Below are 25,129 nucleotides of genomic sequence, written 5' to 3' on the forward strand. Positions count from 1 at the left end.
CTTAGACCCTGCCTGGTGAGGCTCAGATGCCAGGGGTTGGGGGCCTGGACCCCACAGCTGCCACCTGTGAGCTCACATCTGCTGAGCGTGAGCCTGCCCAGTGCTGCCCTGATGGGCACAGGACTGGGGGACCCGGGGGCAGCTGCAGAGCAGGGGTGCAGGGTGGGCAGGGGAGACCATGGTGTGGAGGGCCTGCAGGGGGAGGGGAGGCCCGGGGGAGCACACAGGGGTTTGGCTTTCATGGCACCAAATGGCCTTGTTGTCCTGCATCGAGGGAAGACTCAGCTCCTCTAGAGTCCAGGGAGGGCTCCAGGCCAAACAGGTTCTGATAAGTTCCTGAGTCAGGCCTTCAGCTGGGGATGGAGAGGAAGTCTCTAGGGAGAGATGCACCCTGGAGTGTGTGTGGGGCCTGGACAGGTCTCGCAGCTACGTGTATGTTGACATGTGTGTTTGTCCTTGCGTTTACGTGCACGCACATGCCTATAGCGTGTTTCTTCTCTAAATCACCCTGGAGCTTGAACTCTCAGCCTTCCCAGATGGGACACAGGCCCCGATTCCGGCAGGTGGACATGGGGGGCGGGGGGCTGTGGGCTCCATGCAGGCACTGCATGGTTTTGACCAACGATGGCTATAAGAGGAACCAGCTGGCCCTACAGGTTAGGGTTAGGGTTTCCAGAAAGGACCCATCTGGAGAGGTGTGGCCATGGCTGACCGGGGGTTTAACGGAAACGTCGAGGGCCGTGACCTTCAGCAGGATCACGTGCTTCTGGACGCAGAGCCGGGCTCCACTCACCCGCAGTCAGAGAATCTTCCCATCTCTCCCAAATTCAGCTCGGAGGCTTAGACAAACGCAGCATCGCAGAGACCGAGACCGTGGATTGCTGGTGTCCCGTGGAGCCTGCATGCACACACGCCCGCTCCTCCTGCACGCCGCCGCTCGGCGCAGTCCCTCCTGCTCTCTGCTGGGGGCCGCTGTGTCCACCCATGTGAGAGGTCCCAGGGCCGCTCTGGCGCCGGCCGCATGCAGACTCGGCGCCAGCAGCGTGTCCTCATGGCTCTTCCCCCGGGTCACTGTGTTGCCACCTGGCACCAGCATCCCCCTGCCGCTCTATGTCGCGTCTTCTCTTTCCATCTGGGGTCCCGCTGTTCCACGTGGACACATCCTGCTCCTGAGGACTCGTCTCCTGTGGTTCCAACATCACCTTTTGCCAAATGTGGCCTCTCAGGGCGTGGCGCGGCCCGCCGCCCCTACCCCTGCCGGCCTGCTCAGGGTGTCGCACCCCTACGCGCTGCTGGCTCGGCAGAGTCCCACCACTAATTTACCCACCAGGACTTCACTTCCGCGGCAACACCTGTAGAAGTTCTGTGTGTTTTTTAATCTGCCTGTTTCTTCCAGGGTGTGTTGTTTATTTGTTTCTGATTCTTTCATATTTTTAATCCTTCTAACATTATTTTATAATTTCTATCAATTATTCTGGTGCTCATCTGATCTTCTCAAGGGCGCACTCTCCATATGTTGGGCTTTGGACTACAAGCTCGCCTCCCGTGGATCTTCATTTGGGGGACAGTAAACGTGGTGCCTGCCCTCCATCTGATTGCCCCCCGGATACAAGAAATGCAGGCAAAGGGCCAGGCACTTAGGTACAAATACTCCAATTGTAATCCCGAAAGCTGGGAGGTGCTAGGACTTAATTCTCTTCCTTACACTTTGAAGGAAACCTGGGAATAACCTAGGCCCCAACCTCATGACAGCTGCAGTGTGCCTCCCGGAGCCTCGGCCAGAGAGGACGCTCCCTGCCCCTCGGGCACCCCTCCTGCGGGTGGACGGCCGCAGTCTCTTCTGTGTGGCTCACTTGCACCTGACCCTCCTCTGTCCCCAGCAGCCTGTGAGCCCCATGGGGGCATCTGTGTCCATTCTGCACCCAGAACGGGGCCTGGCTCCGAGGAGCACCCACTTAGTAGCCCCAGGACTTTGACAGAAATCCAAACAAAGTTTCTAAAGTTCCCTCAGGAAAAGAGACGCTGCCTGTGCCCAGATTCCTCCTGTGAAAGGGGTTCTTTTCTCCTCACTGCGGGCGGCTACCTGATGCCGCCCACACCCCCATGCTCCCTAAACGAGACACCACTGCCTCCTGGCTGTGGGCCAAACCCTCAGCTGCTTCTCAAACTCTGCAAGAGGACGGAGGACCCACCATCCTTGGTGGCCAGGGTTTGTTCACACATGTGCACATGTGTGTTCTGCTGTGTTGATACATTTCTGACCACGAGGATGCTGACCACCTTCACTCCACTGTGTATCTGACCCCACGGGGCAATGGTGGGGGGGTTCCCAGGTCGCCACAATCAGCCCTGGGGCACTGAGAGGGACTGGAGGGGGACGTGATGGCGCAGTGTGACGCTGGCTCTGTGTGTGTGTGCGCACGCGCACGTGCACACCTGCGTGTGGGTGCCTGGGTGCACATGAGCACATGCGTGTGAGCGCATGGCTTTCAATGGTCACCTACTGAACATTCCTCTGTTTTGTGCAGCCTCAGAAAGGGACCCTGTTAGTCTTCCCGGGCCCCGCACCACCTCGGTGGCCAGAACCTGCCCGGAGAGCATCCACACGGGTGCATCCCCGTGATGTGGTTTTGGAATATAGGTGAGGTTTGGTGGGGTCCTGAACCACTCATCACAGATGCCACGGCCCGGGGTCTGCAGCGCCCACATACACTTCAGCAAGTGCGGCCTTGCAGGAGGAAGGAAGGAGCTATCGGCGTGGCTCCGAGCAGGAGGGCCTGAGGACAGCCTGTCAGACCAGCCGCCCTGGTCCCGAACAGCAGCTGCACCTGGGGAGGGAGCCACTTGGACCCCACCACGTTTCACCACATTTCTACTTGCTAAGCGTGTAAAGGGAAATTAAAGCAAATAAACATCTGGTTTGGAATGGGTTTGAATCTTCCAGCTACTAAGACAGTAACAGAGCCACTTTGGGGAGGACCCAGACGTCCGGGGTAGGGTCTCTGTCCGCAAGGGCCGCCCTCCCGAGCTTGTCCTGCTGCCCACACCGCAGCCCACATTCACACGGCCCCAAGCCCCTGTCCGGAAATGGACGCTTCTCAGGTGGCACTGCCTGGAAACACATCCACACACACCCCGAGCTGGGCCATCTGGTCGCAGGCTGGGCGGCCAGCATGCTGGACCCCCCCCCTCACTGTGGGACCAGGAGGGGACAGCACCCTGGGCTCCATGAGAGCCGTGGGGGTGCGTGTGTGGGGGGGCAGTGCGGCCCCTGGGGCCAACACCAGCTGTGAGAGAGGTTCCTGATTAGAAATTATGTTGCATTTCTGTTGAAATGATAATTTGTTTCTCTTTGAGATTTTTCAGAAACATGATAACCAATTTCACATGTATCTTAAACATTCTTTTTGATTATAAAGTGAAAAACAGCGCGGGCGTGTGTAGACAATGATAAAGCAGCCTGGCTGATCATACGTATCTGTCAGAAGCTGTCCCAGCCGCACAAATTCCACTGTTACTGCAGAGACACCACGCTGATAAAGAAAAAAGAGCCCGGAAAATCAATGCGCCTTGAGCTAGAGCAGTTGCTAAACACACAGAAAACATCTCTATCCAACAGGCCGAGCGCTGTGAAGATTCCCAAGCCCTGCCCTGGGACAGCCAAGGAAAATTTAATCTCTCCAAATCCTCACCAGGGCACTCCATCCTGCCGCCCTGACAGCCACACTTATAATTAATTATACAATTTCGATGGGAATATCGACTAAACAAAGCTATAAATCATAGAAAAAGTCAATAGGCATGGACACATTCAATCATGTCCCGGCCAATGATTACTACTCTTAAAATACAATAATTATTTCCAGAAGCCAGCTTGAATTAAATTTCTGTCAGACGGGTACAAGACCGGTGCTTGATGAAGGGCGCGATGGATTTTGGGGCTGCGTCCGGCACAGGCACATCCATCCTGTGGATGGGTTGTTTGTTCCAGTGGCCGTGGGGCTGTGTGCCTCCCCACTGGGGTGCGATGGCTCGTCAGACCATTTATCTTGTCCCCGTGGCTGGTCTGGACGACCCCGCTTCCTGTGTGTGATGGACGTGGAGGCGGCCCGGGGCACGGAGCGCGCACACCGGTGTGACCCTGCGGGGCATTTCTGAAGGCACCGAGCGCCTGGGACCCTCAGCAGCAGCAGGATGGTCTGGAGAAGCCCTGGCAGACCCCTGGGGAAGGCGCCGGGCCGGGCGCGACTCTCTCCATCTGAGATTCTGGACACACACGACAAAGGGGCACGTGGGTCTTTCCAAAACAGCCACGTGGAAATCTACTCTGTAACTCTGTACTGCATTTTTTCATCTCTGCATAAAATACAAACATTCTCCTGAATATTCAAACTTCCCTCTGTCTTAAAAAATTTCATATGCTAGATAAACACAGAGATAAAAACTGTTATGTCCAATGGCGACAACACTTGTTATTTCTGATGGTGGTAACACATGCTTTGTCCAGACACTACCAGAGAAAGACAGTGACCGTGGATCCGTGTGCGCTGGCTCCCCGTTTCCAGGACACACAACTTCTCCCTGGCTGCCCTATGCCGCCCTGGCTCAGACCCCACAGCGTACCCTGCTCACCCATGTCCTGCTCCTTCCGGAACATTCCAGGCCCTGGCTGCCCCAGTGCCACTCCGTCTGCTGTTCTCCCGCTTTGTTACCGCCCTGGAGGCCTCACTGTCCCCCCGCGTCAGGGGGCTGCCTCTGTATCAGGGGCCCAGAGAGCCCACCCTGCCTCCAAGCTCAGAGAGTCATGCAGCTGCCCAGAGAGTCTCCTGGGTACGTCCCCTGCAGCCGGTGCCCCCCAACAGTTCTGTCCCCAAAGCTGCCCCTCGGGGTTGCCTGTGCCCCGAGTGCTCAGGCCCTGAAATCACCGGGTTGCTGCACACTTTGGCGTGGCTGGCGGGTAGGACAGGTCCTCACCCTGGTGCCTCCCGCCTAGGGGAGTGGACTGGGCGTAAGTGTCTGCAAGCTGAGCTGGGCACTGCAGGGGACATAGGAGGACAGTCAATCTCGCCAGGGCCTGAGGCCCCCTGAGGAAGTGAGATATGAACTGGCCAGGGCCAAAGGGCACAGTGCCCACTGGGACAGGCCGGTGGGAAGGGCAGGTAAGGATCAGAGCATTTGCTGGGGCAAAAGTAAACCCAGTGCCTGAATGGGGGGGGGGGGCGGGCAGAGAGAGCCAAGCAGCGAATGAGGCTCAGAGACCAGAGCAGGCTCCTGGCCCACGTGAGTGAGCAGGCCCCAGGCTCACCTGAGATCCGTGGGAAGTGGCTAAGGCCTGGAGCTGAGGCCTGACCCTCTGTACACGAGACAAGCCCCAGGCTGGGCCCCAGGCTCAGGGTACGCTGATGGGGCTGTTGCAGCAAGTAAGAGGCAGTGGCTCCGGGGTAGTGGGCACAGCCTCGGGGAAGGACAGGGATGGAGGGAGGAGTGGGTGCAGGGATGGAGGCAGGACTGCAGTTCCTGGCCAGCGGTGTGAAGGAGGGACACGGGACCGACAGTCTGCTGCCTGGTGGGACCGTGCTGTCTCCCAGCACTGACACACGCCAGCGTCCATCTGCACACAGACCGGAGCGACCCTCCCACACACGGGTGGGAAGCTGAGGCACAGCTGTAGAGCACTCAGCATGGCCGGGGCCTGAGGGCAGGGGTGACAAGACCAAGCCGGGGCTCCCAGATGCAGAGAGGTGAGCACAGGGATCGAGGGGGTGGGGCATGACGTCCAGGCTTTGGAATAAAGTATCTTCGAGGTGGGTGACAAGGGTTTTGGTGGCACAGAGGCCAGACTGCAGGGCATGGGGGCACGGGGAGATGAAAAGGGGGACAGCTATGCACAGAGCCCCCCAGAGCACGGGTGGGCGGCAGGGAGAGCAGACAGGCTGGAGGGCGGCAGGCAGCAGTGGTACTCAGGTGTCCTTATCTGCCGGGGCACCCGCCCTTAGGGGAGCCTCACACTTCCGGCACGCGCCATCCAGGACCTGCCTCTGCACACTGCACCCCGGGGGCCGTGGGGTCAGGGGCCGCCCCCTCGTAGAATGGGGCTGTCCAGAGTGGGGCTACCACACACGAACTGCTCACCCACCAGTACTCTGTGACCGCACAACGAGACACCCCAGAAACACACTAAAGCAGGCCCGAATCACTTGGCGGGTCTGGCTGCCCCGTGCTGCGTCTCTGGATTCTCAAGGGTGGGCGGTGGTTTCAAAGCAGAGGAGTGGCTCCCGCAGGACCAGGTCTCAACCAACACGTACTGCACTCTGCACACACGCACGTGTGCACACACGCAGCCGCGGGAAGGCCTGGTCAGACGTGCACACGGAGCCCATGCCTGTGTTGGCCGCCCTGAGCACCTAGGGCATGAGCACCCCACCTCCCACGTGGAGGGTCTCCAGACCCAGGGCGGGGACTGTCCCAGCTGCAGGTGCACAGTCTCGGGGGCCCAGGAACCCAGGGGCATCTGGAGGCAGCGCTCACCGCAGTGCCGTTGTTGTCACGGAAAACCTCCTGGTTGAAATAGTCGAAGAGTTTCTTCTCCAGCTGAAGCATAACCTGCAGAGTGGTAGAGGACGTCAGTGCAGGAGGAGCAGGGCCACGCCTGAGCAGTCCCTGCGCCCCCCAGCTCCAAATGGCCACAGTGGCCTGCCGCGGGCGCGGCCCTCAGCTCGGGGTGCGCTTACCTTCCGGTCATTGTCCGACTCACGAAATATCAGCTTCACGACTTCGTTGGTGTCGGCGGCACGGACGGTCTGCATCGTGGCCTTTGTGCAGAGGGTCTGGGAGAGACACAGAGGGGCCTCAGTCCCACGAGAGGGGCCCACAGCCCGTCTCCTCAGCGCGATCAGCACACTTCCTGGCCTCTCTCCCTGACCCCATCCTTCCCAGCCCCTCCACGTAAAGGGACCGCGGACCCGCCCGCATGGCAGCGGGAGCGTGACGGGCACCCCGTCCAAGGGCAGGCCTGTCGGCAAGCGCCGCACACCTGGCGCGGGCCCTGGCCTCCCTGTCCGCCTCGGCTCCCGGGAGCTGCCCACAGCTGGCTCGGCTCGGACCCTGGAAGGTCTGCTGGGGCTTCACTGAAGACAGCCCTGGGCAGGGGAGGGGCGGGGAACTCAACGGCCGTCTTGTGCTGTCCCCGTGGCAGGCTGGGGACACACACTGCCACGAGATCTGCCCCACGGGCAGCAGGACAAGACGGGGAAGGCAACAGCAGGGAGAACAGAGGCCACGCTGGGTTCGGGGCAGAGACTGGCCGGCTGAGGGAGGGAACAGCTGAACAGGCAGGGAGAGGGACAAGGGGGCAGGGTCAGCCCCACAGCCACAGGGCACAGCCCGGGGCATGGCAAGCAGGCCACCGTCTGACGGACTACCAACTAAATTACGTCTAGGTTTGTTGAGAAAATTCCTCCCGTCGAAACTGCGTGTGAGGCGGGAAAGGCTGGAGCGGGTGCCAACGGGTGGCTCCCTAACGGCAGGACGACACTGGAGACCCAGGGCAGCAAGCCGGCTCCTGGGGCCCTGGGCCATCAGGGCTACTGAGGAACGTACGTAACAAAGGAAGTGCAAGGGACTTGTCCTTGTTCAGAAGGAGAGCAGCACAGAGAGAAGGCAGACTGGACGCGGGAAGCGGGGGCCCCCACCCCCTGCCACTGACATTGCTCTTTCCTTAGGGAAAGGTCACATGGGACCAGGGTCCATGCACACAAAATGTCCAGAAAGGGCACGCGGAGGCTGCCTGGGACTGAGACCGGTGTGTAAACCAAACCTCAATGGAGCTATTCTTTAAAAATGACTAGATGAGTTTTATTAAAAAAAAAGAGAGAGAGAGAGAGAGAGACCACCGCAAGAAAACAACTAATTTTGACTCCTGGGCCCTTGTGAAGTTGTGAGAAGCCCTTCACCCAGGGGAGAGTGGAAGAGCAGGCCCGGGTTGGGTGGGGAACCCTCCTGAGCAGGGACCCTTTGGGATGAGCCGAAAGCCCCTCCAGAGCCCAGGGCAGACCCCTTCCAGGTACGCGGGGCGGGGGGGGGGGGGGGGGAGGGGTGTGTGGCGGGCATGCACACGGCCCAGCGTGGGGCAGGGGAGGCAGCGGCCGCCGTCCCCACAGCATCCTCCAGGACAGGCCATTGACATTCAGAGCACAGATGAGTTTAAGCAGGTCAAGCCCCCAAAGTGGCTTTTGGACTCATGTGTCACAAATCAGTCTGGCCGCCTTCAAGCAGCAGGGATTAGAACAAGCGCAGGAACAATCCGGAGCAGAGCGCTGCCACCCTGCCCACCCCTGCGCCCCGAGGAGGTCCAGCTCCATCCAGATGCTAATGCGCTTAAGTGGCTTAAGTGCTTCCTTGAATGGGGGAGGGCTCCACAGGCTGAGGGCCATTGTAGCCACCGCAGGATGCGATTCAGGAAATTCTCGGTTCTTCTCCCAAAGGCATCTGCTAGAAACTTTTTAAAAAATTGCTTTATTTAGCCATTTCGGGCGGGTTCCCAAAGGATAAACATCTGATCAGCCCGGGCGCTAGGAGAGGGGCCGGCGCTTTCTCCGCACCCTCCCACGGAGCCACCTCATTCACCAGGTTGTCAAGAAGTGATCAGGCCCCGGCCAGCCTGGCCTCGGCCTCCTCTCCGCTTTCAGTCCGCAGTCATGACCAGCCATGCAGAAACCTGCAGGCCGGGGCCTTTCCGCTCGCCTACTTACGGAAGGGGTTTTTCTTTTGAAAGGAGAAAAAAATAATACCCAAAATGCTATTTTTTAAGAGCTACCTAAGATTTATTTCATTATCAGCAGCCACACGAAGGGACAGCAGACAGGACAGCCCCGCACTTTGTCTTCTCGGCACTCGGAGTCTCACGGGACCACTGTCCCCAAGGCTGTCCACCTGTTGTGTGGATAATGAAATTCTTGGGTTTCTTCTCAGTCCGGGTAAGTTCTGAAGCAGGGCTGCTGGACAGGGCACCCCCAGGGCCCTGGGCTGGGTTCGTGTAACTGGGCTGTAAACCCCAGTTTACAGCCAGCCTGACACAGCCTGCGTGCCCTGCCCATCCAGGAGCTATGTCTGTCCCAAGCACTCCCACTCAACTGCTACCATGCTCCCCCATGGTACAAAACTCGACCGAGGATGCCAGCACCCCTGGACCCTTCCAGCCGGGCCTTCAAGATGCAGTCTTGCAGAATCCACTCCATATCCTCTGCTGCAGACATAAAGGCCCCGTGGTCCATGGCAGCATGGAGGGTGAGCGGGTGGAGCTCAGGCCCCACTGCAGAGCATGCACTGGTCTGACCGGCACCTACCACGTGCATGACAGAGCTCCAGGCTCTTGGTTTCCCAGGAATGCCAGCTGGCTGGATCGGAGAGGTCAGGAAAGTCCAGAGTTCGAGTCTCCTTCTGGCCTTACTGAACAAAGCCTGATTTGGGGGCAGCTAGGTCTGTTAGGAAGTATGTCCCCAAGTTCCATGCGGTATGTTTTAGTCTGTGTTGGTGAGAGGCACATAGAGCAAAAACATTTGAACATAAATTTGAAAAGTTCCATCAGGAACAGGAATTAGGTAAGGCAGCTTTACAGAGGTTGGAAAGTCTCCTTGTTTAAACTGCTTAGTTTCTACACCATACGTGAAAAAGCCACAGCTGTTGTGCTGCATACCCACTCCAGAGGCGGCAGGACACACGCCTCCATCTGTGTCCAAAATGTGGTCTCTGAGCAGGTTTCCCGCAGTTTGCCGTGAGCTCAGCCGGCCGAGGCAGACTCTCAGCCAAAGTTTCCAAAGGATCAGCTCAGCCCCGGGCGGGCAGGTGGCCTCTGCATATGCCAGGACTGGGGGGCTGTGAGCCGGTCAGTGCAGAGCTGGCGGTCAAGGGTGTCAGGGTGAGACCATGGGGTCCCTGTAACAGAGGGTTCCCGGAGGAAGAACTGGACAGTGAATGTGAAGCAGACATGTGGGGGCTCCAGGGACAGGCAGTCAGGGAGCTGGCGAGGGGCTGAGGGGCCCCTGGGTGCGGTGTCTTCAGTGTGGGGACTGTGGTGGGGAGCAGATGGACAGACGGCAGACAGGACACGGGCCGTGCTGGGGAGGCAGTCTCTGGAAGCGGGCCCGGGCCACAGGATGTGGACAGTGGAGGGGATGCATGCACCAGTGCAGGTGTGAGTCCAGAGGCCTGGAGGGCCCTTCCCTTCTCGGGGGCACGCCTTTCCCTCCCCCTGCTTCCCTCCACCCCAGGAAACGCAGGAAGTTGATGTATATATTGGAAGCGGATTTCCAATTTAAAATTGTCTGCTGAACAGGAATGGGGAGTCCTGCCTCTGTCCACAAGGCCCCTGTGGGCTGGGAACCTGCGTTTGGTTGCACTCTCCCCCAGAGTCAGGAGAAGTCCCCATGGGAGCAGGCAGGGGTCTGGTCTCCCTCAGGCCTGGAAGAAGCCCACCCCCCAGGCCCGCGATGCACATCACTCTGCACATTCGGATGCACTCAGGGTCATGGCATGGGGCAGGACTGTTCCGGAATGCAGTGAGGGCCGAGTTGGGGCAAGCCTGGGGTCAGCAGGCTCCTCATTGGGGTCCGTGACATCCCATCCCCAGAGCCTGTGCGAGAACCACAGAGGCCACAGTGGCCGCAGAAGCCGAGCTAAGCTCCTGGGAACATGGGTCCTCATGCCAGGAAAGGGCCCTTTCTGCTCCCGTGACTTCCTCTGACCGCCCACACGTCCTGGATCCCGGCAGTCCACACATCCTGTCTCTGTGCTTTGACGCAAAATCACCTGTTTGTTGGTGGAGCCATGAACCCCCTTCCTGCAACTGAGCCCCCCTGTCAGTGATGGCCGGGTCCCCACTGAAGGCCACAGGCACCCAGAAGGTTCTCAGCAGACGGTCTGCATGACTTGACCTCCAGAAGCATTCTGAGGAGGCCCCACTCCTCTGGGAACAGGATCAGAAGGTCCCGGAAGAAGGTGCCCTCCTGCCCAGAGCACAAGGGGCAGCCAGGGACACACACGCAAACTCCATCCCTGCGGCCTCCTGACCTGACCACTGGCCCCAGCAAAACCCGTCCCAAATCGGCACAAGGGGGAAGGCCGGCACCTCGAGGACGCCAGGCGCTCCTTGTCTGGCCCGGAGCAGAGTTTTCCAGAGGGGTGAGCGGGGCCATTGTCTCGGGGTCGTTGTCCCTCCCCCATGGCTGCACAAAGAGGTGGGGCAAGGTCCAATCCCGACTCTAGTCAGCGATGAAAACCAGCCGGGCCAGACGTCCACAGACTGTTTTAACGTGCAGGGAGCGGACAACGGTGCCGGGGCTGGGATGTCCTCAGCAGAGCCACTCAGGGCTACATTAAACAGAACAGAAACGAGCCCCAAAGCCAGCCTGGGCCCCGCGTCCAGACACAGTGCAGGCAGTTTCGAGGAAAACACTGGAGTGAATTCTTAAGGAATTAAGAATTAAGAACTTCTGCAGCCGCGGGAATGGACTTTTCTTTGTTTTCAAACCGAGACCACTGAGGGAGGCACACGGGGACCCTGGAGGGCCTCACAAGGCCCCCGCGGCCTGGGGCAGCACCCGGACACACGGACACCCTCACCTGATCTCTCCTGCCAGGCCGCCTGTGATCGCAGCTCTGGAGCTGAGCCAACCCCGGGCTTCAGCCGTCCGCGTGCCCCATGCTCCCAGACAGGAACAACCCCACTGGGAGAAGGTGTTCGGTTGCTAAGCAGAGTGTGCTTTTGGCGTGTTCCAGACATCAACACTCACGGAGGAAAGGAGGAGGGAGGAAGCTTCTCTTCACTCCCTGGCCCACGAGTGCTTCAGGCGACCAAGCGAAGGAGGGCCCAAGGAGTTCAGAGGAGAATGGAGAAAGCAGGAGGCACGCAGGCAGAGAAGTCTTGAGCCCTGCCCCTTGCCGCGGGCCCAGGGACCCCGGAGGGTGCGCCCCTCCTGACTCCGGGCCCGGCCTCCGTGAACTGGTGGGTGGGCTTGGAGACACAGTTCCCCCATCGTTCACGCCTTTCCCAGGGAGCAGGACCCTGCTGCAGGCTTTCATCCCCTGACAGCTCCGCAGAACAACATGCAGGCCCTCTGAGGGCGTGAAATCGGAAACAAAGGCGCCTCCAGCCTAATTTCAGCCACAGATGCTCGCGGGGCCGACTCTGGAAAGGCCGGCAGGAAGAGCTTGCAGAAGAAATGGCCCTTAAGTCTCCAGCTTTAAACAGAGGTGCCAAGGAAGTGGTGAGCCCAGCAGAGGGCCCGAGGGCATCGGGACTCTCAGGGATGGAGGAGGACCAGAGCCATCGACCCCCAGGCCTGGGGGCACAGCCCCACTGCTTCCCAGGACCAGCCGTGGGACCCTGTGCCACCCTCCCAGGACCTTCCTGACAAACCACGACAGCACAGTGGCAACAGTGTGGTGCTGGGGGTGCCCCTGGAGGAAAGTGACGTGGCCAGTCCGCGGCGGGCTGTTCAGGGAGGCGTCTGGGGCTCAGGGAGGGGCTGCAGACACCTTCGGAAGCAGTGAGGTCGGCACTCCGGCCATAGCAGAGCAGGGGGTGGGGGGTTGGGGCCACTGTGATGAGCCGGCCCAGGCCGTCCAAGAGGAGAGTGGAGCCACCGCGGAGCGAAGGCCAGGGGTCTGGATGAGCCGGGAGACGGGCAGGTGCCCTGCGCGGCCGTCTCGGGTGGCCCCGAGCTCTATGTGCTCACGTGGACTTTCCTCCCAGGCAACAGCGGTCTCTGCCCCGTCTGAGGGCAGGTCCCAGGTGCAAGCCCAGGCGCCATGCACCTGCTGCGAGCAGCGGCTTTTTGATGGACCAGAGACTCTGACACAGCGCGCAGCGCAGCTCCTTTCCCCCACCTTCACCCAGGCCCAGTGGGCGATTCTGTGGCCTTACCACGGGGTCTGTGGTGTTGGAACCACATCAGCTACGGGGTTAGAGCAAGCACCCCATGCACACAACACGTGGACACGCATCCCCAGGCACACACAGCGCCTGAGACGCACAGAGGGGTGTGACAGCAGGGGAGGGTGGCGGGCCTGGTGGCTGCAAACAGGAGTGGCCCGGTGGTGACCCCCTTGGTTTTGGGGGTCAGGCTGGTCTGCACTGACACACAGAACGGTCCCAGCCAGAGGGCCTGAGGGCCGAGCAGGGCAGCTTCCACCAGAGAGCACCTCGAGGTCTTGCCCTCTCCCTGGAAAGGGGCACTGCCTCCAGCAGGAATGGTCCCCAGTGGTCACCCGCCCCCTTTATGCTGACTTCCCAAAGACCCTTCCCATGAGCTCTGGCTCTTTCCAAGGTTTTCCCACCAAACCCCTGCACTCTCAGCAGGAAAGAGGCCTATTAATAAGTGTTGGGGAACGACCACCTCTGAGGACCCCAAAGTGCTGACACCATGGGAGTGAGGGCCCTGGCCAATGCAGCAGGGGGACATGGGAAGCCGTGAGCGGGTCCTGAGGAGGCGCTGTTACGAGAGTTAGGTCAGCCGCCAAGGCACCTTCCCCCTCTGTTTCAGACTGTGCACTGTTCATCCAGAACAACAACAAGCCATAAAGACCCTTTCATCTCTCCCAGGACGGCTCCGCGGACTCCCTACCAGCCGGGCCACAAGGACGGGTGCTGATGGAGCTCGGGTGCGCTGGGCAAAGCCCAACGGTGGTTGTGAGCCCACACAGGACCACGCAGCCGGCATTCCAGAAGGAAGCTGCGTGTGCTCTTCTCAGACTGGTGTCCAGCAGGTCTGTGCACACCCGCAGCTCAGGCCAGGGACGAGGCCCTGGCCAGGGACACTGGACACGCTCTTGGTTTGGTCTCTTGAGAACACCCGGGCTTCCATGGACACGCCAGGGCTCCGACCTGGGAGGCCTGGGGGGCAGGGGCACTTCTTCCCACCAGGAGCGTAGGCCACAGAGAGGGAACCTGCCCACCGGCTTTGGCACCCCGCTGCAGTCCTAAAATCCCCATGAGCTGCGCTGACGCCAAGAGTGGGCATGAACTAGCAGGACACACAGAAAAAAGCATCACAGATTGGTGAGCACAGACCTGACCATGAATCAGCAAATCAAGGTCCCACATTAGGGGACCTTTTTTCTATAATTATGGGAATAATTATTTTGACATCAATCTACCAATTGGAAAAACAAACTAATGTTTGTAAGGCAAACTTTCTGGGAGGAAATACCCTAGTGGCACGCCTGGGGGGCTCAGTCACTAGGCGTCTGCCTTCGGCTCAGGTCATGGTCCCAGGGTCCCGGGATCCAGCCCCGCATCGGGCTCCCTGCTCCGCGGGGAGCCTGCTTCTCCCTCTGTCCCTCCCCTGCCTGTGTTTCCTCTCTCACTGTGTCTCTCTGTCAAATAAATAAATAAAATCTTGAAAAAAAATACCCTAAATATGAAACCCAGAATCGTCATAATTAAGTATAACGTCATAATTAAGTATAACGTCATAGTTTGCTTTAGTTTGATGCCACAAGCTCTATCTCAAAACAGACCACATAAAGGTTTCTTTTTTTTCTGAAACAGTAATTAAATGAATTTAATGATTTATATGAGTAAATCTGTTGTTTTAAAGTAAGACTCTTAAAAAGCCACACAATAAGCCAACGCACCGCGCATGAGCCCCCCCACTCCCCACTCAGCCACTGCGGAGACAAGTGGCGTCCGGAGCAAGGAGGCGGCCTGGACACGCAGCCCCGTCTGCACCGGCTCCCAGTTCAGAAGAGAAACCCTCTTGACCACCAGCATCTACTCGTGGCAAGAGGATGGAGCTTCTGCACACCTAAACCCACACCACCTGAGGCCGCTCCGGGCTGTGACCGCTCCATGCCCAACGAGGCTTTCTCCGGGTGCCTCTCGGGACTTGAGACGTGGGCTGGGGCATCCCTTCCCTCTGTCCGTGGATGCCAGGCTACCCAGAGCTCCTGGGCTGCTCACACCCACCACTCCCACCACAGCATGGGCAGAAACACCAACTCGCTGCTGGGGGCTGACGGGGGGCTGACGGGGGCTGACGGGGGGCTGACGGGGGCTGACAGGGGGCTGACGGGGGCTGACGGGCCTGACGGGGGCTGCTGGGGGCTGACAGGGGCACTGACGGGGGGCTGACGGGGGGCTGACGGGGGCCTGCGTGCACCTTGTCCGTGGCAGTGTCTGGGGCGTGGCTGGGCTTTGTACCAACAAGCTAGCTGGAGAGAATGCCCACAAGCGCTTCCTCCTGCTCTCGGTGTCGGCACGGCGACCTTCCTGGCTGCCGGATCTTGGAGGGCCTCCAGAGGGTTGGCACAGGCCGTGACAGGGCAATGCCCCCTCCAGGCCGAGTGGGAGCGCCTTCTCCAGGACGTGGGAGCACCTGAGGGAAGGAGGCTGGCGGCAGCGAAGTCTGCGGTCTGGGGACGGGGCTCTGGGCACTGGGGAGCTGGCCGCACCCCTGCTGCTGGCTGGGGTCTTCGGCGGTTTCGGGATGCAGTGGGCTGGCTCTGCCGTGGGTCCTTCTGGCCCCTTCCAAGGCCAGCGCCGTCAGTGCTGGGGGCGCCTCTCCCAGACGGGCCTCACAGGACCCATGTTCTGACAGGCCCACCTGGCACCTGAGTGCACGCGCACACGTCACTCACTGACAACTGGTTTTGAAACGGCCGCCAGCCTCCAGAAGCACATGCGTCAGCATCGCTGTCAGGGATGAAGGACGGCAGGTGGGCGCGGCCGGGCAGAGACGGGAGCGCCTGGCACCACTGTCGCCCTTTGTCACTGAGGCCAGCTGAGCGCCCCAGCTGCTCGCAGCCACCGCACAAGGCGTAAAACATACCCTTCGCGTGGTCCCGCCCGCAGGGCCGAGCCGGAGGCCGCGTTAATAATCCGCTTCGTGACGCGTGGCCCATCGGTCGGCACGTGACGACCCTGTCTAATGTGTGCTTTAATTATGGCTCCGGCGGCAGCGCCAAGTTTGCTCCCAGAACTGTCTTCTCAGTTCTGCTCTGCAAGCTCGCGGGCATCCGTGTGCGTCTGAAACAGGAGGCTGCCGGTTCCCAGGGGCCGGGGTCCTCTCCCTCTGCATCAGCGGGCCCTGCCCCCTCCCTGCTCGCCGCGACAAGATCTCCCCATCCTGCTCGGGCCTGACTGACCCCCACCCGGGAGGCGCCTCCCCCCGCCCCCGGCCGCCGGACAGACAATCACAGCCTGTCCCTCACAGTGGCCGTAGCCGCAAGCCGCTCACTGGCCCCTCATTGTTTCAGAGGCAGATTGAGTTAACCTCTGATGACTCCCGCCAGTGTGCTCGCTGCCCCAGGTCCCGGGAGGCTGACCTTGCCGCTCCAGCTGGGGCATCAGCAAGCAAACCCAAAGCCGAGTCAGGCAGCGGCTTCTCAGGGGAGCGCTGCAAGGGAAGAGACCCGCCGGGCGGACGAAGCAACTGTGGTGTTTGCACAAGTCCCCGTCAGGCAGGAGGCGTGCTCCCATCACCCTCCTTAGGCCTTCCTACCACACGCAGACACGGCACTGTCCAGGGCATTCCTGGTCGGCAGCCACGCTGACCTCAGGCAATCTGAAAACCGCGTGTGGGCTCCTCCTCCAGAACTCCAAGGGTCGAGGTCGGCACGGCTCTCTCCCCCCACCCCGGGACCTGGTCTGTGAGCACTGAGTGTGGGTGTCCACAAGCGGCTGTTCCAAGGGGGGTCACTGCTGAGGGCCGTCTGCCTGTGCACCCGGGTGGAGAGGAGGAGGGACAGTGCCAGGCCCAGGCCAGTGGTGGGCAGTGTGGGTCAAGCCCCACTGCTTCCTTCGGATCTGTGTCTTTCCTGGGCCATGGTGTGGTTTGGAAGGAGAGGTTGGGGACCCACTCACCTCCTCAGCACCACAGAGGGGCAGAGAGCACTCTGGGCCCCTGGTGGCGGATGCACAGAGGACGGCCTGCACTCATCCGGGACTCCTCCTCCTGGCTGCCCACACCCCAGTGCTGTCTGCCCCGTCCACACTGCCAATCTCACGGACGCCCGCAGACTACACTTGAGAACCGGACAAGACTCCACAGCTTTCTAGCCAGGCCTTGCCCACAGGAGACCCCAGCCCAAAACATGCCCGGCTGGCCTCTGGCTGATACTAAGGTCCACAGACACGGCTGCATCCAAAACAGGGCTCTCCTGCAAAAGGCAGGGGCTTCTGAGCACAGGGTCCCGGGAAGCAGACGCTCTGGAGGACACTGCTCTCAGGTTGCTGTTTTGACTCCCGGGGGGGGCAGGGAATGGACAGAAAGGCCCATCAGGAAAAGCAGACTCAAGTGTCCCACCTGCTAGGCAGACCCGGTCCCCACGGCTCTCCTGGCACCACGGGGGCCGTGCCCTGTGTTCACCCCAGGGCACCCGGCAGGCAGGCGGGCAACACCCACTGGACCGCTGAGGGAGAGACACCGGCTTGGAGTAGCCAGCTGGAAAGCGGCAACCAGAATCAGAGTCTCCAACCCAGCCACGGGCGTCTGTGAAGCAGAACCACCCACGCAACCTGCCGAAAACAAACCGCAGTTTGTGGTGCAGCAGAGCCTGACGACCCCCGGGACCCCATGGCCTTCCATGTAATAACACAGGGCAGCCTCCCACGAGGGCTCTGGAAACATCGCGACCGTCACAGGGCTGCCCCCGGCACAGTCCAGCTCAGAGGTGAGAAGCTCGGGAGTCGTCCCACGTGTGCACCTGCAGGTTGTGTTCCCGAGCCAGTGCGGCCGGGGTGCCCCAGGGGACGCCGAGATGCGCGAGGCTCAATGTGACGAGCGTCTCCACACAGGGGCCCTGAGGATGAGCGTTTCTAACAAGTTGCCGTGACACTGTCCCGACAGGAAGCCGTGCCTGATGGTCCCGTCACAGGCTCACTAGACAATTTGGGAGACAATTAAAAGCAAAGTGAAGTGGGTCAGAGGCCTGGTTGAGAGCCTGGCCCTCAGGGTGGCGGGCCCTGAATCTGCATTTGCCAGGGCCGGACTCAGGGCGCCTGGGCTTCCTGAACACCTCTCCTCAACCATCTTCTTGAGGGCCCGACCACGGGCAGCTCAGACTGACTCTGACTCTCAGGGTTCCCACAAGATGTCTCTTGTTTTTACAGTTAAAACCCTTTTAAAAAAAGTGAAGCCAAGCCATTAGCAGATTCTGAGTTTCCAAAAGAGGTGCTTACGCGGTATTTTAAAATTTGGTAACTAAAGACAGCTTAACTGGCACCACTGAAATTAGTCACCAGTGAAAGAAATTTGTTCTTTTTCAGTTGAACTTATCTTCAGGTGAACGTTTGCCAAGAAGCGTGTTTACTGTTTAGCGTTCAGTCTTTTGAATGCAGGGGAGACGTGTCGCTCTGGTGTTATGGGCTGTCACGGGTTGAAGAGTCCCCCCCAAATTTGTGTCCACCCAGACCTCAGAATGGGACCTTATTCTGAAGTAGGGTCTTTGTAGACGTAATTAGTTGAGGACCTTGAGATGAAGCCAGGCTGGATTTCGGATGGGCCCCAAGGCAAGGGGACACAGCAAGGCCAGGGGGCTGGAGAGGCCACGTGATGACGATGAGCTGCTGAGAAGCATTTGCGCCGTTGCCGCCTTCTGTGACCTCCCACACCCTCCGTCTACACCGGGAGCCCTCTGTCTCCCCACTACGCGCCCTGGGCCCCCGTGCCTCCCCAGCACCACCACCGTGGGGCCTCCTAGCAGAGCACTCGGCAGGACCTGGACAGATACGTAAAAATGTTTAAGCTAGAACGTAGCGGTAACGTATTAACTGACCTCCTCAAAGGAGGGACCACAGAAACGCACATACTCTTCCCAGTACTTAAAACCGTACTTCGTGCCTGACGTCCCGCAGGTGGGAGGGGCAGACAACGCGGGAGCGGAGCTTCTCACCATCTGAGCTCTGCTAGTGCAGGTGGCCCCACCTCCCTGCGTCCCCTTGTCTCCTCGGCTGGCGGTGGGCCAGCTGATTGCCCCCGGTGGGGGATGGGGGCAGGACCCCGAGCTGCTGGGCCAGGGCCAGCCAGGTTGACCGAGGACGAGGCTGGGGCCCCCGCACAGTGCCCTGTGGGGTCCAGGAGGGGCAGGCATACGTGTGCTATTCCACTTCTCCTGAAAATCTGAATCCTATCCTAGAAATAGCATTTCAACAAGACCGACGAGCTCCTGGGCTCGCTGGAGGGCCTGGGATCTGATGGACTTGCCCCCCAACCCCCCCGTGAGGAAAGGAAAACTAGCAGAACCAAGCGAAGGATCTCAAAATCCTGGCGGGATTCACTTGTCCGCCCGAAATGCTCGTGGCGGGGTGCCCCACGCTCTCCCAGCATGTGGCGTGTGACCACCCGTACGCCCCGTGAGCCCGCGCAGTGGGGTGCCATTGGATTCATTACATTATGAAAGAAGAGAATTTCCGTACATTACTCATGTCTGTCAGCCACAGGGAGCTATGGAATGATGGGCAGCCACCCCAGCTGACTATAAGGAACCGCTTCTGCAGAGGATGGACGATGGACGCTGACGGGAAGGTGATGGCTTGGACGGCCCCCAGGTCTCCACTGGGGTGTGTTGCACACCGGGCGTGGGCCGCCGGCATGCCTGTGCAGGAGTGGTGGCGGGGGCTGGGCTGGGCTCCCCTTTGCTGCAGCTGGTTTTGGGACTGCAGTCACTGCTGCAGGGGGCAGGGGTGCACCCTGGAGCCTCGGCCCTGAGCCAGAACCACAGACCCCCCTTCCCAGCCGCAGAGGTGATGCTCCGAGGTCACATGGCTGGGACGGGGCAGGGCCAAGGCTTTCCGTCTGCACCTGTTCTTAGCGGGGCATCCCGCCAGGGGCCCTGCAGGTGCACCCAGGAGACACACGGCCCCCAGGCCCCTGGGGATTGAGCAACAGCCACGAATTTTCAGTGAAAGACGGGTTTCCGGCACTCCCAATGAGGAAGCTGATGGAGCAGCCCCTCCAGCCACGTCTCCCCACCGGCTTGTCCACTTTTCAACAGCAGATGGCGGAACCGTCCCAGCAGGACATGGCGTCCCCATATGGGCAACGACCACTTGAGCAGCTGCAGAAGTCTGTGACACTCTGTCCGTTTCTATTTCCAGTAACAGCCCCCCTTTTGACAGGAAAACCTCCTTATTGGGAATATTTGCCTTAAATACAAGCCGTGAGAAGGACAGGGCTGAACTTGCCCGGAAGGGGCAGACCCTGACTCCGCAGCTTTGGTTAAAACCCCGACTAAGGGCTCCCGATGAGGCTGGGCGCCGGTACCTACCTCCACCACGGACTTGGAGTCCAGCCGGAAGTTGAAATCACCAAACACAAAGTAGGACACGTTCTCGAATCGCTGGTCGATGATTCTGGGAGGAGAGAAGGGGACAACGTTATCTGCACGCCAATCAGCCTCCCTTCCACCACGTGCCCCTCACACGTGCCTTCCACGCGCTCCCAAGCAGCCCAGTGACCACGCCGCACACCCACCAGACACGCACGGTTCTCTCCACGCTGACATGTGCATGCCACCAGGGTGTCCTAACAAGTGGGCCAGCGCGGCGTGGAAACTGCATCTGGTTTGGAGGTCCAGCCTGCACGTGAGAAGAACGAGGGCCGGGTAGGGGGCTCTCACAGGGGCACAGGGTCGGGACACCGGGGAAGGACCGCTGGCCAGGGCCTCTGCCGGGCGCCTCCACGACTCCTCCCAGGCGGGACGTACGCTTGAGCTTGCTCTGGAAGTGTTTACGTATCGGCCCCATTTCCATGTTTCAAAGGCATAAAAGCAGAGCAACTGCATCTTTTTTTTTTTTTTTTTTTTTTAAACTGAGGCACCGCCTGCTTGGAAACATCTTTTCCACCTATTTTAAATTGACCACAATCCCTTTCCCATTTTTCTACTGAGACATGCACACACGGCAAGCGTGACAGCCTCCAGGTCAGCCAGCAGCCGCCTCACAGACCCCTCTTCCCTCACGGGCAGGCAGAAGACCGCTCCCTCCACCCGCCCCAACATGGCAGCAGCACGATTAATGACCACTGTTCGCTTCTGGAGGCAAAGCAAAGTGCCGGGTTCTTCCGATTGGAGAGCAGAACTCGGACCACCGCTAACTAGACAACCGGCGGAGCAGAACGTATGCTCGGCGCAGAGGAAGGGACGGTCAGGGAGCAAGGCTCCCACGTCACTGCCTGGCCATGGCTCTGCTCACACACTTGCTAGGACAGAGCGGCGAGGCTGCAGGGCACGGGGCGGAGGGCGCATCCCAAATGTCATCAGGTAGGCAGAGGCCGGGGCAAAGTCTTAACCAGGTTAACTTGAAAACTTCCACTGGTTACCAAGAAACCTGGTGCATCTCCAATCCAGCCGGTAATGCCTCTCTGTGCAAGCGGTGCCTGGGCCAGCCTGGATGTCGTGCTTGGGTGCCGTGTCCCCCTGCCTCAGGCACTGCTTACCACTGACTCGGTCTCCTCACTTGATTCATTAGCTTGAGAAACAGAAGAAAGGACCAAGCAAGGACCACGTGCCACCCTGCCTAGCTCTGCAATGTTCTCCTGGGTCACAGGAAAGGTCTCTGCCAGCCGTGGCTGCTGCCCTCCTGGGAGTGAGGGGTGGGGGGCCTGGGGGGCACGTGGGGTCCTGGCGTCCTGGTAGCTCGCAGATGCCTGACGGCGCCTGCCAACACTGTCAATCCGTCCCATCCATGGAAACAAGTTGCATTTCTGCTTGAATCTGCACCCCTCTGCGCCCTCCCTGCCCTCGCCACATGAGGCCACATGAGGCCACACAAGGCCACACATGGCCGCCTGCCTGGTCAGGTACTTGTTGAACTGCATTTTCTGTTCCGACTTATTTCCGGCCTGTTTTCAGTTTCTTGCCACTTTCTTCTTGGATCCCAGGAGCCTCCCTAGGAAGCGGTGAGAATCCACCCTCCGGTCCGTGGCTGGTGTCTCCAGGCTGTTCACGGGGCCTTCTGCTGTGAGTGAGCTTTTACCCTCGCGCAGGCAGCAGGCATTGTCCCCGGACGGCCTGCCCAGCCCCGGGCCGAGGACGGCTCTCCTTCTCCCATCCTCACGGCAGAGCCCCACGTCAGCCTCTGACCCATGTGGAATCACAGTGTGACGTCAGGATCTCAGGGTATCGATGTTCCCGGCGGTCGAGCGAAAGCTCCATTTGTTAAACATTCAATCCTCTTCCTAGTCAGTCCGTGCAGCACGAAATTCCCCAAATCACACGGGCCTTTCTGAGGCCCTGCGTCCTTCTCTGCACACCGTCACCGACCCCGCACACCTGCAGGCAGTAAGCCTTTCCACAGGGATGCCCTTCCTGCGGACAGTTCCTTCAAAAATATACTGGCTATTTTCATATTTCACTCCCGTTTTAATCACTGTATCATCCAGTTACATTCCACAAAACATCCTGTTTTCCTTTTTAATTGGAATAACTTTCAATTATACATGAATTTGAGAACGAAGGACATATTTAATGGATTAATGCAGACGACCAACAGTTTCCTTTACTTGTTATAAATTAAACTTTTCTATCGAGAAAATACCACTAAGGAATAGAAGTGGCAGGGGTGCTGACCTGGCCCACGGGCTCACCAGTGTGCCCAGGACCACTGCTGCCGCCCTTCCTTCCCTCCCTCGGCCCCGCACGGGACTCGTGTCGGCAGGAAGCCCTCCACCTCTCCTGTCCTAGAGAGACTAAAGCTTCTTCTGCTGTTAAGCATCTTCAGAAAAGAAAACTCCTTAAAGAACGAGTGGAGGGGGCCTAGAAAGGTCTCAGGGCGTCCCCACATCAGGACACCTGCAGCACGGGCTTCCCGGTCCCCAGCCTCGCCGACACGGGGGTGCAGGTCAGGTGCACAGCAGACCCAACAGGAAAGAAGGCTGTCCCAGCCCCGAGAACTAAGGGCCCCTCACACGGTGCTGGTGCTGCCGCGGGCAGGCCCTCCTGGGTCCAGGTACACGCGGAGAGAATACAATCATTGGGGTTCAATCACATTGTTTTTAAAAACCCAAACCGGCATCATTCACAGCTTATTACAGGGACTGATTTCTGTTTTCTGAGGTCACACAGAGATGCCTGTTGCCCTGAGGGCACCTGTGCCTAGGAATTCCCACGCGAGGCAGGTGTCCCAAGGAGGCACAGAGTCCCCTCAGCAAAATGCAGTTGTGCGTGTTGTACCGGGAGGTGGCTGCTCTGTGATGGCTCCGTGATCCCGCCGGAACTGCCCAGCCTCCGGTCTCAGGGCCCCCCCGTTCCCCCACGCTGCCCCTCACCTGCTTCTCCCCAGGCAGCCCACTCCCGGCGAGGCTCCCTCACCAGAGGCAGAGCCGCCTGGCCAGGCTGGCTCCTTGGCCATCGTTCCACCGAGGCCTGAAGATACAAAGGCCGGGTGGGTGCTGTCAAAGTCAAGGGGTCTCTGGGGTCAGAAGGAATGCTGTTCACAGGACGGTTTCCAAATGCTCTTCTGCTGCTCACACTGGGCGCTGGCTGGTTCCTGGGAGCAGGTGAGCACGTGGCGAGCAGAATGTCAGCACCGCGCCTGGGGCCCCGGGGCCACGCACCCTGGCCTCCACCCAGCCAGCACGCATGACCTCACGCCTCTCAAATGCACTTCTCCTTTCTTTTTTTAAAACTCTTTATATTTTTGAGAAAAGTTAAACCAGACCACATTCCGGCTTGCTCTTGCTGAAGGGAGGAGTACGGTCCTGCTCCCTCCAAGTGTCAGAGAATCTACACATATTATTTTAATGATTCATCAGCTTCTAGCTGCTAAAAAGCACAGAACACTTGCCTTCCTTGAGGAGGCTCCGGAGAACTCGATCCGCAGGTCAGACTCACGACCCCACTCTCTCTGCACATCTGCTCCCGGGGGACTGCAAGCACAGAGCTGGAGGGAAACCGTGGGTGACCGCAGAAACATGACGCGGAGATGCATGTGCGCTGTGTACAGACGTGTTCGTATGTGCAGATGCTGCACACGTGTGGGGCATGTGCACACGTGTCATGTGTGTGCAGAGTCCATCTCTTACCAAGGATTCTTCCTCCATCCCCACAGCCTTAGGAGACCAATCAGAGCAGGGAAGACAGTTCACACGTGCCCATCCATTCTTAGCCGTCTGTGAGCCGATACCGTCACATTAAGTCTCTGCCTGAAGAAGCGTAATCTGCTCTGTACAATTTGCTGGAAACCACTGTCAAGCCCTGCGCTGGGACAAGGCAAGCACTTCATGTTCTCTGGGATCAATGAACGTTCAGAAGGCATGTGAAGCCACTGGAGTCACCAGGCCGCTCTGGGTCCAGGACGCGTGGAGGCCGTGGCGGGAGCAACTGCCCACAGACACACGGGACGACAGGAACGAAGGAAGTCAGATCCAAGCCTGGGGTTCCAGCATGCGGGAGAAGAGCATCGCGGGACAGCAGAGAGCCCGGGCTCAAGTGCACAGGGCCTCCAGGGGGGCGGGGGCTGGATGCGGGCCACCCAGGTCCTCATGAGGCTCAAGGCACACAGGGCTGAGCCGACGGTCCTGGCCTGAGGGGACGGACGGCTGCACAGGGTTGCAGGCAGCTGGTGCCCTGGGAATGGACCGTGTAAGCAAACAGCCATTGGCTAATCAAACGGCAGAGCACATCGGGAGTTAAGTCCCTTCCTCAAAACCCAACAAACTTCCAATTTAATATCTGACCGAACAAACTCTGAAAAGCTCCAGGGCATCTACGAGAGGAAACGCTCACTTCCTAAGGCTCTCCTGGATGGTGGGGCCTTTCCTGCCCCTACGGTACACAGGACACCCTGGCCACGCTGTTCCTGCCCCCCGCGGAGCCACGCCGATGACAGGGATTCTGTCAGTAGGGCTGGATTCTTGTAATACTATCATTAAAAACCTAAACTATATCACATTTCCATGCCCAGTTCCTTTTGATGTAATGGCCCGCGCTCATCAATAACCACCATCTCCAAAGGTCGCGTGGTGGCGCAAGATGGACGGGCTGTCACGGCCGCGGCAATCACCTGAGTGCCAGGCCCGCGGCCCTCACAGCACTCACTTTTAATTTCAATATAGTGCCATTTGGACCAAGAGAAAAAAGTTGTTTTAAAATTAATTACCTTGTCAGACGCTATTATGATTAAAACGTAGGC

The 25,129-nt window shown here is 59.3% G+C and overlaps 1 protein-coding gene across 6 annotated transcripts in view; it reads right to left on the reverse strand.

Annotated features, from left to right (window-relative positions):
• Positions 1-25,129, reverse strand: part of INPP5A (inositol polyphosphate-5-phosphatase A) — a 172,075-nt gene that overhangs the window by 13,293 nt on the left and 133,653 nt on the right. For all 6 annotated transcript variants that reach the window (XM_088019925.1, XM_028119874.2, XM_028119876.2 and 3 more), the window contains 3 exons: positions 20,266-20,350; positions 6,732-6,827; positions 6,529-6,603 (listed from right to left, as the gene is read on the reverse strand). In XM_088019925.1, the coding sequence (XP_087876051.1) occupies positions 6,529-6,603; positions 6,732-6,827; positions 20,266-20,350 (256 nt within the window). The remainder of the gene's footprint in view (positions 1-6,528; positions 6,604-6,731; positions 6,828-20,265; positions 20,351-25,129) is intronic.

Source organism: Eumetopias jubatus, unplaced genomic scaffold (genome assembly GCF_037043125.1).
Source record: "Eumetopias jubatus isolate StellerSeaLion01/CBP00866 unplaced genomic scaffold, mEumJub1_p1.0 scaffold_17, whole genome shotgun sequence".
NCBI classification, from domain to species: domain Eukaryota; kingdom Metazoa; phylum Chordata; class Mammalia; order Carnivora; family Otariidae; genus Eumetopias; species Eumetopias jubatus.